The following is a 17,393-nucleotide window of genomic DNA, read 5'->3' as shown; positions in this document are numbered from 1 at the left end:
ACAAGGCGGTAGCGATTGCTCTCGCCCAAGAGATGAAGCACAATAAGGGAAAGCCTAAGGAGAACAAGACTTCTCAAAGTACCTCTCAGAACCCTGAGAACGGTAAGAACGGTAAGAATGGTAACTCTTCTAGGCAATCTTCCTCTAATCCTTCGGAAAAGAACTTACAAGTGAAAAGTTAAACACTTGCTAAACCTAAGCTAACCCCGGATGAAAAAGCTGCAAAAGGAATTATAGGAGATATATAACGGCAGAAGAACAAGTCATTTATGCTGAGGAAGGTCTTTGTTATCAATGTCACGTCAAGGGTAACATTAAAGAGGCTTGTCCTAAGACAACCTCACCCAAAGAACCCAAAGAACCCACAGCTACCACAAGCACTTTAATGAATCAATCTGAGTCTTCACATGTTCTTGACACACATATTGATGAGTCTCTCATGAAGTGTTATGGTCATGTAAAGGGTCAGGGTTTTCTCATATTGTTTGATCCAAGTAGTATGCATGATGTAATTAGTGCCTCTCTTGTAGAGAGAGCCCGCCTAGAGGTTAGTCAGACCTCCTCTCGAGGTGTCTGGCTTCACTCTCGGTATGGATTTTCTCATCACGCAAGAGTGCTGTGATATGTTGTTTACAGTTCAGCAAGCTTTCGTAGGAAATTTGTCGTGTTTCCTCTCTCAGGATGTGATATGCTTTTGGGCATTCGATGGTTTCGTGAGCATAACACTCTCATTGATTGGAAGGACAATACTCTCATATTAAATGCCAAAAGTGACTCTCCCATGATCATTCGTGTTGAGGAGGGTCTGCATTCTTTTCCTCTCATTTCTCATGTACAGGCAACGCGTGAATTACGACGAGGAGCACAAGCGGCATTCATCTATGCCGCTCCAGTTACCCAGAGCATTCATGCTCCATACAGGTATTCAGCTTTGTTTACGAAGTTTAAGAATCTCTTTTTGCAGGATATCTTCCACCCCGTCTCCCACCTAAGCGGCCGGAGGACCATCGCATCGAGCTTATGGAGGGGGCACAGCCTGTCAGTAAGGCTCCCTACCGTGTGAACAAGACTCAGGAAGAAGAGTTAGAGCGGCAACTCAAGGAGTTAGTGGCCGGAGGATTCATACGTTCTAGTGTAAGTCCTTTTGTTGCTCCTATTTTGTTTGTCCGTAAGAAGGATGGCTCGTCGCGTTTGTGTGTTGATTACAGGGCATTGAACAAGATGACTGTCAAGAACAAGTTTCCGATGCCTTGCATTGGGTATATCCTCGATAGGCTCAATGGGGCAAAGGTCTCCAGTAAGGTTAATCTCAAAAGTGGATACCATCAGGTAAGGGTATTCAAAGGTGACATCTTCAAGACCGCTTTTCGCACAGAGCAATGGGAATATGTAGTCATGCCTTTTGGATTTATAGGTGTTGTGGGTACATTCAATCGTCTCATGGTAGGTCGTTTTGGCGATATAGTTGGTGTATGTGTGTTCATCTTTCTTGATGATATTCTCATTTTTTCTACATCTTGGGAACAACACGAGAGGATGTAGAAAGGGTACTAACCCAATGTAGAAAGGGTACTAACCCGTCTGGATGAGTGTCAACTGTACATTGCAGCTAAGAAATTTGAGTTTTTTCTCATTGAAGTTACTTATTTGGGTTATATCATTTCTGCAGAAGATGTCAAGCTAGACCCGCGAAGGTGGAACACGTACGTAATTGGGATTTGCCCAAAACTGCATGATGTGCGTTCTTTTCTTGGTTTATATCAAGCACATAGTTTGCACATAGAGAATTTTGCACGCATTGCCGTATCCATGACTAATGTTTTGAAAGGGGTAAAGACTCGCCGACAGCGCATGAATTTACTTGAGGCAGTCATTGAGGCTTTCATAGCTTTCAAGGTTGCGGTGACAGAAGCGACGTGTCTTATTCTTGCCTCTTGGGATGACCCCTTTAAGGTATGGACGGATGCGAGCAATGTCGCCATAGACTAACCTTCCACCTAGTTTGCATTCACCTAGTTTGTGACTAACCTTCCACCTAGTTTGCATTCAAGGAACACTCAATGTTTGACAATTTGATCGTTTCAGCAAGTTTTGCATGTTGATTCCTTGTACGGCCACAGTCACTGCACAAGATGTGACACGGTTGTTCATAAAGCATTGGTACCCCCTGTGTGGTTTACCAAAATCGATTGTTTTAGATAGGGATATTAAGTTCACGTCCAATTTTTGGCGCGCACTCTTTGAAAATTTTGGCTCTAAGTTGAATTTTTCATCGGCTTTTTATCCATAGATAGATGGTCACAGAGAGATTTACAATCAATTGGCTTTTGATGTTATAAAGTCATATGTGCATGATCAACAGTTTCATTGGGAGCTCTTATCTCCCATTGGTTCATGCTATTTTGAATGACTCTTTTTTCTCTGCCATTGGTCGAACTCCATATGAGGCAGCTTTTGGTCGTCTGTTCCAATCACTTTTGACTCGCTCGGTCAGTCAAATGCCTGATGCCAATGCTGAAAGTCAGTCGTTGGATGAGATTTCTGAGAGTGTGAAGCTTCGGCTAAGCAAAGCTCAGGAGTCTTACTGACACCAGGCTAACAAGCATCGTCAGGATGTTTCGATCAAGGAAGGGGATTGGGTGTATTTAAGAATCATGAAGCAACGTCTTAAGCAAGTTAGAAAGAAGTGTCCAAAGTTGTCTTTTAGAATGCATGGTCCATTTCCTGTCATTAAAAAGATAAATGAGGTTTTGATGAAATTGCAATTGCCTAACTCAAGGTCAATGCACAACGTTTTCCATGTTTCTTGGTTGAAAGTGTTTCAGGAAAAACCTCCAAAGGACATTTCGAAGAAGAAGAACCGGAGATCATCGATGAAGCAGAAGTCATGGAGCCGGAGCAAGTGTTGTTGCATTGGTTTTACTGTGGTTTAAAGAAGCAAGTGAGACAGTACTTTTTGAAGTTCAAAGATCGAGGAACCCACGAAGCGGTGTAGATCAATGAAGAGTTTTTCAAAGATTATCCCGAGAACAAGGAAGCCATGCAGATCGGTACGAGTACCTCACTTTAAAAAGGAGGGGATGTCACGTGCACATCTAACCCTATGTGCATGTGGACAAGCTACCTCATGACAAGGGTTCAGTCGGCCTAGCTTAGGAAGTGTTCTGGCACTTTGGTGAGTCTGTTCGCAGGCCGTGCATGTCCAGACACTTAGAGTAGATGCATATCCTCTGGTTGCACACAGCATGATCATCAGCATTACCATCAGAATCCATCAGGAGCATTTTACAGTGCAAAGAATCTATTTTCTCTATTTTAGCCATTTTTCACTTATTATTAATAAGTGACTTTCTTGGGAAACTGGGTAGGGCAAAGTTGCTAAGTTAATATAAGAGAAAACTGACAGTCACTCTGTAGAGCAGAAGAAGCAAAGAGAGCACAGGCAATCCTCTTGCAGCAGGCCCTCTAGCTTCCCTTCTCAAGCAAGAACCCCTCAATAAAACTCTGGCGTTTTTCGGTCTGAACTGCTAGCGTTTTTCAACTGGATTTGACAGCGTTTTCAGCCCTGGTTTGCTGGCGTTTTCAACCTGCTGTCCACAGAACGAAACCAGCGTTTTCAAAGATCTGCACGTTTTTCAGCAAGGTGTACCAGCGTTTTACAGCCTGCTGTCCAGCGTTTTCAGCCATAAGGAACAACGTTTTTCAGCCCTAAGAAGCAGTGTTTTTCTCAGCCATCAAGTTAGCAGATAAGCCCCCGACTTGGTGCAACAATTACCGCTTCGCAGCAATCAATTTTCAGCCTTAGCATCGTCATCGTCGTCCTCTCCGTCGACATCGACATAGCATCATCTAGGACTCACGGCATTAGCACCTTGTATCAGATTTGTGCAATCAATAGCAATAAACCGCTCTCGCCATAGAGGATGGGGCCTTCGGAGGAGGGTTTGACAACATTCTGGTGTTGTGTTCTTCTCTCTCTATCTCTCAATTCAGCATCTTCACTCACAGTGTTTACCACTTTGTTTGTGATCGTTTGCACTCTCTCACTAAAGGAACGGAAGGCTCTCCCTTCCGTAAGTAAAAGGAACCTTGAGCACAGTTCGGAGCACTCATCTTGAGCAAAGTTCAACATTCACTTCTGCTGCACCTTACACCGCGTCCCCTCTTCTGTCCCTGCCAAAAAGGGCCACATCCCCGTGTCCCCTGTTTCTATAGGTTTTTCTCACTGGAGACATCCGAGTACAGATATTTTTAGTGCGTCATTCAAAGTAATGATGTGAGCATTGTGAAGAGAATATCTGTAAGGTCACCACGATCGGATACTTTTAATGCGTCACATTGGATGGGTGATAGGGAGCATCAGGAAGAAGTATTCGACCATTCGGGAACGGACGTCTCTGATGCGTCATAGGATAGGTGACATAGAGCATGGTGAAGGAGATGTACCATAAGTTCGGTGAGAAAGGACTAGGTGATGGGTATTCCTGCTGCGTCACAAGGTGGGTGACGGGGGCATCAAAAAGGGAATATTCCATAGTCGGGAGGAAATTCCGAACTGCGTTAGATTTGTGCACAAGGATGAGCAGCACTTGAATGAAGATGGGTTCAGAGAAAACTTTGAGGAACTGCAGTTGCTTTCTAAGAAAGCAAGTTGCTTCTCGGGAAAGCAGATGCTTTCCCGCGAGGAAGTCTATGTTTGCATTGCATTTGTGCACGTGGTTGATCTAGGGACGCCTGCGAAGTGCTATGTAAGGTCCGTACCATTTTTAAAAGACTGGCCGGCTACCCACTTAACAAATGGGCAGCCATTTGCAAAAATAAAGCAACAAATCAGGGCGCCCCCACCCTTCCTCTATCTTTGGCAGAAGTAAAAGCGATCGCTCCTCTCTCTATCTGAGGAGGCCCCACCTGCCCTATTCTTGCGAGAAGGAACCCCCCTATTCCTGCTGGCTGCTAGGAGCAACAAAAGCGTTCTCTTTCTCACTCACAGAGATAGAAAAAGCCAGCGCTAGTAGCAAGAGTAAGGCTGCTGCAGATGTCAGCCGCGAAGACGCCGCCGCCGGTGATGCCCATTGCTGCCTTGAGTGTACAGGATGATGCCAAGACCATGTAGGCGAGTTCCATCGCGAAGAAGTGCCTACGAAGAGCGTTTCCATGGCGACAAACTACTGTTTTTCTCTGTTTTCAGCCCATAAACGTCATAGACGGGGCTGATTTACGAGAAGGAACCGAAGAGTGCACCTCTTTTGTGTGTAGGATTGGAAGAGAGGATTCTCTTTCTAGAGTTTTCTTTTTCGAGAACCGAGCTATGTTTCGAGTGCAGAGACTTCGAAGGTAACGCTTTTCATGTTATGATCTCTGAGTGCTTGTTTGCAAGTGTACTTCCTCTTCATGAGGGAGTAGGAGTAGAGGAAGGCATGAGCCTCTGCAAGAAAAAAGCGCTTTGAGGAACTAGAACTGGGTCAGCGCAAGGGTATCGCACCCTGAGTTTGGGAGTAGGTTCACGGATTTGAAAGTGGTAGACTCTCGAGTTGGGATCCGGAATTTGAGATTCCCAAGGAAGGAAGTCGCGTTCAAGAAAGCGGAGTTGCTCTACAGGAAGAGGACTATGGGAAGAGAGTCCGAAAAGAGTTGTAAGGATACCATGCCCTGAGTCTGGAAGGTGAGCTCCAGAGGCGGGAACCTTGGTTCTTAGGGATTCGGAATAAGGAACAGAAGCTCCTTGGAATAGGGTTTTCCCTTAGGAATAGGAAGCCGAGGCTTTTGAGTGCCATCAAGTCTGATTCTAGAACGAACGTGGTAATATGTTCGGTTCAAGTGCGTGCATGTACTTCTCCTCAGTAATAAAGATACTTTTACGGGGGGGGGACTAGCCCATCTTTTGCTCCCCAGTACTGTGTCGATCTTCTCTCTCTCTCTCTCTCTCTCTCTCTCTCTCTCTCTCTCTCTCTCTCTCTCTATTTCCTTCTACATCCTTTGGTTTCCGTATTAAGTGATAAATTCTATTTATTGGAGTATATTTTTTATTGTTATGCTCCCGTTTGTGACAGACACATACATGCCACATAGCTCACGAGTGGCGACTTGTCAACTCCGAGCTAGAGATAGAGGCAAGAACAGCTGCTCATACCCCTTGAGCTGACAGGTTCTGCTAGCTTTGTACGGAGAGGTAATTGAGGACGAGGAGCACTTTGTGTCTGCAGATGTATGAGTGTATCAGAGACAGATATGATGCTCTTTTCACAGGACAACCAACCATATGATAGATCATAGTCTAGAGACCAGCACGAGTTTTGTTGTTTTCTAGTGGAGATATATAGACATAGGGAGACATTGTTGGCACTTGTAGCAGCACTAGAGGGTAGCAAATTGTCATAGCTTATAGACTTCTTCCAAAGGACCACAACCCTACTATGAGTTATCACACAAACACAGGGAGGTGTCATGTGCACATGGCTATGTGTGCCACGTGGACATGCTTCATCGACCTCTAGAGCCAATTTTCTACCTATCCCTAGGTAAGAGTGTCTAGAATCCTAGGAGGATTAGTACCGGAAATTTTGTGAGCATGTTCACCAGGACGTCATGTTTGGACGAGTCCATTAGGTAGGTTTTTCAGTTTTGGAACCCCTTGCATAAATGGATTGTACAAGCGTTTTTCTAGCATGGCATGCATGTAGTCAGGTTAGAGGAATCCAACGAGCCATTCCCCACGTCAATAGGGTTCCCAGGTTGGAAGATGTGCGATAGTTTCACCCAGAAACTTAGCCGTAATAAAGTTTTTTTATAAATCATTTCAATGATTTATTTTTATAACTTTGTCTCCAACTTTTTGCCCTACCTAAGCCTTAAAAAGTTCTTAACCAGTAACTTGGGTTATAAAGACAACAAAGGAGCCAGCGTTTGCATCAAATGAACCAGCACTAGGTGAAGCCCTAGCGTTTTTGCATCTCCCTGCCTAGCGTTTTGGCTCCTCATTGCATATCAACCCCAACTCTATCATTTGAGCCCAGCCTTTTCCAATTTCAGCCCTTTCCCTCACCGGAATCGGCCCACATCTGTTAACAATAACCTCTTCGTTGCAACATGGTGCCCATTGAGCCTCTTCTCGGTCCTTCCGTCGCCGCATTGAGTGCTCCCATTGCTGCCCATCATCGGCATCGTCATCATCTGCATATTCAGCCCTGCTTTGGGTGACAGATCTGCTGCGTTTTGCTTGCCAGATCTGTGTTTTTGCAGCCAGTTTTCAGCCCTTGTTTCCTCTCACATCGGTAGTTCAAATGAGCCCTAGATCTAACCCTCGGTAGCCATCAACAACCTCTCATCGAGACGGATCGAAAGGTGCATCAAATCAGCCCCGGAGGTGTTTCATTTTGAAAAGTTACCGCGGCAATATTTTCCATTCGAGTCAGTAGAGTTTGCACTTGAGGTATTGCATGTGTGTACATTCCATTTACGCAATCAAAAGCAAGTACTACATCGGCAACAGTGTGGGGGGACCCTTGAGAGGGTTGGTTGGGGCCTCATGGGGTGTCACAGTCTCTTTCTCTCTCTCTCTAGGAAGCAGAATGACAAGCCCGACCCCTTAGAAGATGCAGTTCAAAAGTGCAAAGAAGAAATGACTAAAACCATTAACAAATCAACCCTAACCAATTAGGGACAATAAAAATGCTCAAAGATCGCGTTTTGGCCCAAGAAAGCAAGATTACTGCAATGGGAGATCGTGTAATGGCCCAAGTCGAAAAGATTGTGTCACTCAAGAAGGAGCTCGCTGATGCACTATCACGAAACACGCTTGAAGAGGGAGAATTGCAACCCTCTGTAATAGAAGAACTCAACACAATCAAGGTGCAAGTGTGAGCTATCAAAGAGGGGAAGAGGAGCATAAAGAAATGACGACTTCGTGGGTGGACATTATTACAAAGACTCAACAGAAAGCAGATGAGGCTGAGAAATGGATTGAGGTTGCCAAGAAAGGGAAAAACAAGGAAACAACGTCCACACCCACCTTATCAACCTGACACTAGAAGAGGAGCAAAGAAGACGTGTACGCTCTTTACATTTTAGAATTTACGGCCTTAAAGACAAAGATAATGTAGACAAAGAGGTAAAAGAACTCATGGCTTTGATGGGGGTTCATGAGCTGATGCACTCAAGAGCTTGGAGAGTGGGCAACAAGAAAAATGGGAGCAAGGAGGAAACCTCGAAAGAAAGGGCACTCATCCCTCCATGGAAGCGAAGGACTTTTTGAAGAAGAGACCAATTGTTAAGAAGATGATATTTTTCTCGGGGATGACCTTACCCTCTCACAGATCGCCCATATGCAGGAGGTAATGCCGAGATTAGAGCGGCAAGGAAAAAGGTAAGATTGCTTTTTATCAAGATGGAAGAGTTGTGTTATTGGAGCGACGCTCCACATGACGGTGTGAGGCCTATGGGACCACACTCAAAGTTGCTACCTGGAATTGTAATGGATCTATGTGCCTTGATGTGGGTGCTTTTGAGAAGAGTTTTATCGGGAGAGACATCATCTCTTCTACTTTGAGACACATCACGCGCCTGGGCAGTCTATGGCTCACATTAGTGGATACAGATGGGAGACAGCCTATAGACAGGAGACACGATCAGAGCATAGAGGGCGGGGCTCAGGAGGAGTGGCGATGTTATTCAGGGAGGAGTTGCAGCCATTGATACATATAGCCCGTAGGGATGAGCAAGCAAGCTACATGTGGGTGAGATTGAGAGGAGAGATAGGCAGATATCTTTACATTGCTATTTGCTACTTTCCCTCGAGTACGTCAGTATATACACCACCCAGAGGATAGTCCCCCTTCTCTATTTTGGATGATGACATATGGGAGTTCTCTAGAGATGGTGACATTATCATTGGCGACTTCAATGCTAGGATTGCCCATCATCATACAATATTTTATGATACTTTAGAGGAGATGCTGAGAGAGCTGGATGTTGTAGAGACGGGCCTATCCAGACTATCACAGGATGGGGAACATACTGAGTATGGACGACACTTTATAGACATGGGGATTGCACATGGATTGGCCATCTTGAATGGCCTACAGAGATTTCCCCTTGCGGGAGGTTTCACATGCTTTCTACACAGACATGGAGCCAGCACAGTGGATTATGTCATGGCACAACTGAGCCTCATCTCTAATACCCAGGATCTCATAGTTGGGTCTTGTTGGGGTGGCAGTGGATCATGCTCTTGTGTCGTTGACCATCTCTTTCCAGTTCAGTGCAGCACACAAGCCATGGGTAACAATCCCTACTCGCTACACCTTCACGCGGGAGACATATTTTGTATACATAGATGGGATCTACAGACGCCTATGCACTGAGGAGCCAGGGCAACCTCTGGAGGAGCTTACTACTATACTGACACAGACATTACATGATGCAGCGGCAGAGACATACCCACACACCTAACCTGAGCAGAGACCCCGTTCTGGGAGCAAGCCTTAGGACAGCTGGTATGATGAGGAATGCCGCTAGACTAGAGCTAGACTTCAAAGGGAGGTGCTTTTGGGGGACATCACTCACAGACAGTCACATATTGACTTCCAACGCCTAGTGCGGTGGAAGAAGAGGGCATTTTTGGCTCGAGTCAGGACTCACGTGAGGCATGGCCCCCCCCCCCCCCCCCCCCCCCCCCCCCCCCCCCCCCCCCCCCCCCCGCCATTACCTCTACAGAGACCTGGGGTCAGTACGCATCATCTTTGTACACAGTTCCTGGACAGCTGCCCCTTCCCGACCCCCCCCCCCCGATCCATGCCCACACACATGTGCTTTTTTCACCGCTGAGATGGTGAAGGAGGCCATTGATAGGATGAGGATTGGGAGAGCACATGATCATGATGGCTTAGTGGGCGAGCATTTCATGCATGCTATAGATCTACTAGCAGAGCTTCTAGCAATTATGTTTAACCGTGCCATCTGTGAGGGCTTGCCTGATACTTGGAGCCTATCTACGATTGTACCTATCCTCAAGTCAGGAGACCCTATGGAGACTTGGAATTATCACACTATCATGATTGGACACACATTGGTACGGTTGTACGCATCCATTCTTGAGGAGCAACTAAGTAGATGGGCAGAGAGGAAGGGAGCGCGTGCAGCTGGGAAGGAAGGGTTCAGGAGAGATTTTTCTACTCTTGACCATATCTTGACACTCAGGGCCATCATTTAGGAGGGCAGATCCCATGGGAGACGGATCTATTGTAGCTTTGTGGACTTTTGCAAAGCATTTGACACAGTACCCCAAAGGTAGATTGATGCACAGATTACAGGAGATGGGAATACCCACAGAGCTCATTTTGGGGATCATGGCATTGTACAAATCAGTAATAGGGCATGTAGGCACCTCAAAGGGTCTATCTACATTGATTCACTCCACTATTGGGGTGAAGCAAGGCTGCCCGCTCTATCCTACTCTATTTGGTATGTATGTGGATGAGGTTTCTGACTACATTGAGAGAGATGGTGATAGAGGTGCACCGTTGGCAGGGACATGGATTCCGCTATTGTTATATATGCTGATGATATTGTGTTGATCTCCGACTCTCCGTAGGGGATGCAACGTCACTCGGATGCTTTGCATAGGTTTGCCCATGAAAGTGGTTTGTCTGTCAACCTTGGTAAAACCAAGGTCATGGTATTTAATACCACCGCACAGTGGATCAAGAGGTCAGCGCCCGCGTCCACATACGACCAGGAGACAGTGGAGTGTACAGATGCTTACACTTACCTTGGAGTGGTTTTTAGTGGACCAGAATTTTCATTGAGGAGAGCAGTAGAGACTAGATTGACCAGAGCCCATGCGGCATTAGGTAGATTGGAGAGGATGTGTTCACAGGTTCAGTTTCAGGAGCCTCGGACGAAGGTCTGGCTCTTTGATACTCTGGTGGCTTTTGCATTGCTCTATGGAGCTGAGATATTGGGGGACATGAAGAAGCCTCTGGTCTCTATGATCTCGCGGCTCATTAGAGCCAAGGCGTCAGTATCACATGCCATTATCCAAGCAGAGCTAGTTGCCCCCCCCACTAGCGGTTGAGACGCTCATTAGATTCGTCTCCTTCATACACTGCATGTGGGAACTTTCCAGAAATAGATACACCCGCCTTGCACTTGAGTCCTCGCGACAGTTAGCCATGCAGGGAGATACAGCATGTTGGTATGGAGAGATGACATCATGGTTTCAAGCGCATGGGTTCAGCATAGACAGATTGCCCCCCTTCCAGTACTCACTGGATGCACCCTCTCTAACTTTTACACAGTCCGAGATCACGAGGCTCATCTGCCAGGACCTGACTCAGCTAGACATCAGGAGGACATGGATACAGCTAGCACAGGAGTTGGGCACGAAGCATACTTTCTACAGAGAGCATCTTCTCCAGCTTATGAAGGACGGTTTTGTGACGAGGCCCAGATACATGGACACCCACTTGTCTCATGGGATACGGCCAGATACGCACATCTTCACACTAGCTACAGATCGAGACTGGGAGATACAACGGAGTACCAGCAGAGGCCAGGACATGCCCCCTGTGTGACATGGAGCCTGAGATAGAGTTACACTACACATGCCACTGCCCTATCTACTACGAGATACGAGGCCGCTTCCACTGCTTGTTCAGAGAGGGCTTTGGACCACTCTCTAAAGTCATGAGGTACGAGGATCAGAGATGCGTGGGTTCGTTTCTGCTCGAGCTGCGCAGACACAGAGAGAGCCTGATGAGAGAAGAGGCTATCCAGTCTCAGAGACACATCGCAGACTTCTTTAGAGCAGACATTGGAGGAGCTACTACCACAGCAGAGCTTGTCGCCTCACACCAGAGGCACACTGATCGACTGAGCTGGGGAGATCCTGATGCCCACGATTGCGGAGGACTACACAGCATCGACGAAGGCTACATCAGAGGATTCAGATCACTTTGGCCCAACATGCACGACGCCTGGTCAGATTGCTGAACCATGGAGGAGATTGATGAGATCCGCCAGCGACCGATGCTGGATCTCTTGTGATTTAGCTATCCCAGCTAGCTGCTTAGTTCAGACCTACCAGTTTAGGATTCCATAGTATTTGTATTTTGTCATTTTGTCATTTTGTTCTCTCTTTGGGGAAATAAATGGAACTATCTCCGTGCTAAGTGACACACACAAACACCAAGGAAAGAAGTAAAGATTTGTGGAAGTGTAAAGTCTAGATCTTCACCATTTCAATTCCATTTTACCTGACATGAGTCGTCACCCTCCATTAGACTGAGACAGTCAAAGCTAGGGGACGCCCGTGAGCCCTAGACTACACATTTCCGAGACTCCATCACAGACTCGCCACCAGGCAGCCCAGGAGAAAATATCTCTGATACTAGTAGGTCCAGCCTCAATCATGCATGCAGCCCTAACTCCCACCCACCCATGCTTACACCCCCAGTTTGACGTAGGATGGAGGTAGTGAGCTTGATACACTTCATGATTGTACTTCCTTGAGCATATAGATGTGCACCCATACCCCCTAGAGGTAGAGCTCAAACAACCCCACCCCACCCCACCCCACAACACCACCCCCCCCCCCCCCCACCCCACCATGTATCTTGTATCCTAGCTGTCCATGGATCACCCCCTCCCCCGTTACCACAGGACCACATTTTTTTACTTTGTATATTTGATTTGTCTCATAGGCCGACTTCGGCCTCTAATAGACGTAATAGGATCTTTCTTTATTTCTCTTCTTTCTCTTATCCTCACTCTTTTCCAGAGTTCATTATGTCTTTTAGAAACTTTTTAACTTTGTATACTGATTTGAGTGTATTGAAGTCTGACTGAAAATCTCAGACTGTGGAAAGCTGACTAAGGAAATACATGTCTAGAGTTGCACAGGAGGAAATGCTGCATCATCAAGATCCTGAATCCTCACTGGCAAATAGCAATGGTGATGATTGTTTGCAATCGAAGTGGAGGGATACTGTCTGTGATGATATGGCTGCAAAGGATGTGACTGCTATTCAGCTTTATAAGGTTTCAAAGCATGACCCTTCTTCTGGTCTTGTCTCACTTTTTTATTAGTTCTTAAAATTGCATGTTACTGGTTTGTAACAGGGAGTTTAGGGTTGTATCTTCGGTTGCTGGCCCTATACGATGAAGTAGTGTGCCAGCATGTGTTTTTGCAAGGCCTCAATAACTTACCAGTGTGCGTAGTCTTAACACTTTGTTACTTTGTACGGCAGAATTGGAAAAATCCATGTATCAGAAGCATCGAGCCAAGTATCCTGCATTTGTCTTCTGGAATTTTGGGGCCCAGCAATAAGCGTTTACTGCCTGAGAGTATTACAAAGGAACGACTGCAGAAAATCCAGGTTCTTCAGCAGATAGATAAGAAATTTATTGCATCTGTGGCTGAGAGAACTTTGGTGGTGATTGATCAGGTTAAATAATGATTTACTTCTGCTTTTGTGCTCCTTTGAAACAACACATAAATGTGGGTGCATGACACAGACAACTGTGGGCTCTTGACACGTGCACACATGCGTGCATGCTCATGAAGTTACACACCCTGTTACCCTGGCTGATAGAACTGGTACATGCAGCATGCAGCTGATGAGAGGATTAGGCTGGAACAACTTCGAAAAGAGGTCAGTATTATGAGAACATGTATCATATCCTTCGCACAGCTTCTCTATGGCAGATTCAGATTATATCAAATGGTACATGCAGGTTCTTGAGGACCACCAACGCTTGAGTACATTGCTGGATTCCCCAAAAAAACTGGTACACATGCTATCTGTAAAGAGTTGGCGCTTTTTTGACCAGCGCTTGTTCTTGAGAAAAAGAGTGACTGAAATGTAGAGACCCTTAGTTTACTGGTTTTTGGTCTTCCAAAACACAGAGCATAAGCATGGGTGATCAACAGCTTCTTCATACATATAAAGCTCAGGTAGAAGAATGGGGATGGCGGTTCAAGCTTGTCGCTAAAGGGAAGAATGAGAAAAGGTACAAGAATTTAGACTTCTGTCTTGCCTCATGAGTCAGCACAAATCAAATTGTGGTTCATATATCTAATCACTTTAGGTGATCAAGGCGCCAAACCTAAAGTGATTAAACTAATTAACTCATTGCAGCAAGTTGCATTCTGTTTTCACTATCTATATCTTTGATGTTTGTGCTTGAACTCCTCAAATGGTGCACGTAAAGTGGGTTTGACTCTGGGGATCAACCAGAGTTACAATCCTCTTTTCTGTCTGCTACTTTGAACGAGGCGTTGATTGCTTAAATAACAACATATGAGGCATCGTTGCCTCTCTGTGAATGGGCATTGATGGACGACAACAAAATTGGCTCTGCAAAAATTGACCATGGAATCACGAACATAAATGGTTTGCTGGTTCGATGAAACTTTAATTAAAATTATTTTCCGCTTATAAATAGATTATTGCTGTAATCACAAGGTAAATCAATTTACAACAGTTGTACTAGTTCCTTGTTGGAGAAGTCACTTTGAAGCACGCACGCATATTGAACCTCATCAATATTTGCATTATTGATGTATCATTGTTTCGGTTTAATGTAAAATATTATTTGTTTTTAAACGAGCATATATGATATTCTTTAGGTAGGTTTAGAGCATTATATCTGCCAGAAAAAATGGGTGTAATTGAATCAGAAAAGAAAATATTTTATATACTCTGGATAAGCAGAACTGTTCAATTAGAGTGACTTCATTTTGTAGTGCATTGGACTATATCTGTCAGAAAGTGTTTATATACTCTGGATTGCAGATCTGTTCAATCAGATTGCTTCCAGTGCATTGCATGAGTAACACATGCAACATGCATGGTGTTTTTTAATCTTTAGCTCTAGGGTTGTAAGCTGGCTTTTGAGTTTTTCTATAGAACCCTTGGTCAATGAATAATGTAAGAGTTTTCCTCTTCATTCTGATATTTAATTTTTATGAACCACAAAAACGATCTTTTTTCATGTTTTATTGCTTTCTTTATTCTGCAATATGTGATTTGTCTGTGCCCTCTGTCCCATTTCTAAATTGAAAGGTTGGATTTTTCTAAACTTTCAACAACACTAAATGACAGATGTGAACGAGGGCAGCATGAAAACTCTACGGTTCTACTTACAGCAGTACGTTAATTCGCATTGTGATTCATGGAAATTTTGTTGCTTCTTGCCTGCCACAAAGGAGTCCATGGTGATCTTACATGCAGGTACCTAGCATTCTTGGGGAGAGTCTAAGTAGTGCCGACCATCTATCTGAGTATTTGCATCAGGTATGCAGAGCTGTGGATAGTTTCTCTTCCTAACAACTAAACTGCTCTGCGCCTTTTGAGTCTGTCTTCTTTGGTTCACAGCTAACGACAACAGAGGGGACATCCGTCCCCCCACCTGCAGTTCAAAGAGTCTTAGCCACCAAGGCTTGTCGAGGTTTTTTCCTTGTCTTCTAGGTTACTTTGCTTCTGTTGCTTGTGAGTGTGCTTTCAATTTGCCTATGCATGCGAGGCCACTCATCTCCATGAATGTGTATGTATTAGATGTGTGCGCTTGCTTGCTTCGGCTATGCATCACACTCTATGCTATTACATGCGTGTGTATGTTGTGGTGCATGGCTTGACATATATCGACTCGTTCTTGTCACCAGGGGCAATCATGTTTGGCGATCACTTATTAAAATCTGAATGCCAGCAGCTTGTTGAAGGATTAAAGAAGACTGCGCTCTCATTTCAGGTTGTTGTTCAAGCCTTGCAACCTTAGTTTAGGAGCATGGATGTGTGGGTATATGCAAGTGTGGGGGATGGATAAATGGCAGTATGAATGCTTCAATTCTAGTGTATAATTGGTGGGTGGGATGCTATGTAACCTTGTATAAGGCTAAGCAAAGTTACTGATTTCTGATGTCAATTTATGCAGTGTGCGCATGGGCGTCCCACGCTTGTACCAATTGTCAATCTGGAAGCTCTCCATTCTCGCCTCAATAGGCTACATTCTAAGATGAATTCTGATGATAGGCCGCCTCATTCGTCTAGTTGGCATGGATTGATGTGGCATCGCCCCACATTGGTGCGTGCAATAGAGAGGCTTCAAAGAGCTGAGGAAATGTAGCTGAAATAAACTTGCTGCACCACGCATTGCATTCTTTATCAGCCTGGAATGGGCCTTTGAATCAAACACGGCTTCTAGCATTCAAGCCACACTGTACTGTATGATTGCTACTTTGAGCTTTTACTTGTAAAGAGTCCTGTCATATCCATGTAATCTACAAGATGGAGTAATTTTCTCTTTTATGGTTAAGATATTTGAGTCATGGGAGTGCACACACCCCCCCTAGCTAATGAACCATATGAAAGTAGTTGAAGACTAACACTTAAAATATGCAAAAGGATGCCCTTTTTTCTGGTTTGGGGGGGGGGGGGGGGGGGGGATATAACATGATTCCTAGCAGCTTATTTGGCCCCTTATGAATTATTAGAACATAGGTGTGGTACCCAGCTTCCAGAGGAACTAGGTGAGAGCAAGTAGTGTTAAAAGTTAGAGCAAGTGGCTCAATTTTTGGACTACATAAGGAGTCTTTACTAAAGGGTTGGATTTTTGGTGCAATTGTTGACCATTGGATAAAGCTTGCGGATTAGTGCCACATGGTAAAACCTTTCTTTTTTAATATTTCTTCTAGGTCTTTGTGAGAGGTGCGTACCTCTTTTTTTAAAGAGGGCCATTGAATATTGGGTCACACACAATCTTTCTCGTCCTCTTCCACTTGTTTTTTTTTCTCAATTTGTTACAATGCTTCCAAGTGGTTTTTCAAAACATTATTTTTCATGTTTTTGGAATCTGTTGTAGTTTAGATAGTTTATTGTTACACTTTTTCAAGAAACATAATCTTTTATTGTGATAACAAATGTTTTGAAAAATTAATCACTTGTTTTCTCTCACAAAGAAAATTTTTATTATTAAATTCTTCTCATAGCCTTATGTAGGCCATAGTGAACTTTCACCTTGTTAATAGTGAAAATGAAAGGGTGGTGAAGCTCTAAGATTAGAGGGTTGGATGCATTCACCCCTTTGGCTTTAGGCTTTTGGTCAAATAAGTGGAAGGCATTGTGGTCCAATTGTTCTCAATCACAAAATTTTGTATAGATGGAGGAGGATCAACATAAGTGCTTTCATGTTCTTTGATCCCGGCTCCACTCATATCTTGAGTTTGCTTGAGCTAGCTCGAAAGTCTGGCATATTAATGTGCACCCTATGAAGAGCGGTGATGCGTGCCTATAAAAGGAGAGAGAAATACCATGCTCTACTTTGCTAATATTATCACATAGGAAATTCACACTTCTAGGCTCTCTTTTGGCCAAAGGCTTGTTAGTTATGTTCAACGA

The 17,393-nt window shown here is 44.7% G+C and overlaps 1 protein-coding gene across 3 annotated transcripts in view; it reads left to right on the top strand.

The window, feature by feature from the left end:
* Window positions 1–16,324, top strand: part of MLH3 (MUTL protein homolog 3) — a 75,209-nt gene extending 58,885 nt beyond the window's left edge. For 2 of the 3 annotated variants that reach the window (XM_086514540.1, XM_086514538.1), the window contains exons 15-24: window positions 12,888–13,035; window positions 13,245–13,442; window positions 13,605–13,649; window positions 13,732–13,785; window positions 13,904–14,007; window positions 15,102–15,147; window positions 15,231–15,293; window positions 15,375–15,447; window positions 15,662–15,747; window positions 15,931–16,324. In XM_086514540.1, coding sequence (XP_086370666.1) covers window positions 12,888–13,035; window positions 13,245–13,442; window positions 13,605–13,649; window positions 13,732–13,785; window positions 13,904–14,007; window positions 15,102–15,147; window positions 15,231–15,293; window positions 15,375–15,447; window positions 15,662–15,747; window positions 15,931–16,122 — 1,009 coding nt within the window. In that variant the 3' untranslated portion in view covers window positions 16,123–16,324. The remainder of the gene's footprint in view (window positions 1–12,887; window positions 13,036–13,244; window positions 13,443–13,604; window positions 13,650–13,731; window positions 13,786–13,903; window positions 14,008–15,101; window positions 15,148–15,230; window positions 15,294–15,374; window positions 15,448–15,661; window positions 15,748–15,930) is intronic. The other variant, XM_086514541.1, reaches the window with a different exon arrangement.
* Window positions 16,325–17,393: the final 1,069 nt, after the last annotated feature.

This window comes from Adiantum capillus-veneris, chromosome 6 (assembly GCF_014529385.1).
Source record: "Adiantum capillus-veneris isolate H3 chromosome 6, ASM1452938v2, whole genome shotgun sequence".
NCBI lineage: Eukaryota > Viridiplantae > Streptophyta > Polypodiopsida > Polypodiales > Pteridaceae > Adiantum > Adiantum capillus-veneris.
Note: the sequence above shows the minus strand (reverse complement) of the source record. Positions and strands in the feature narration are given on the sequence as shown.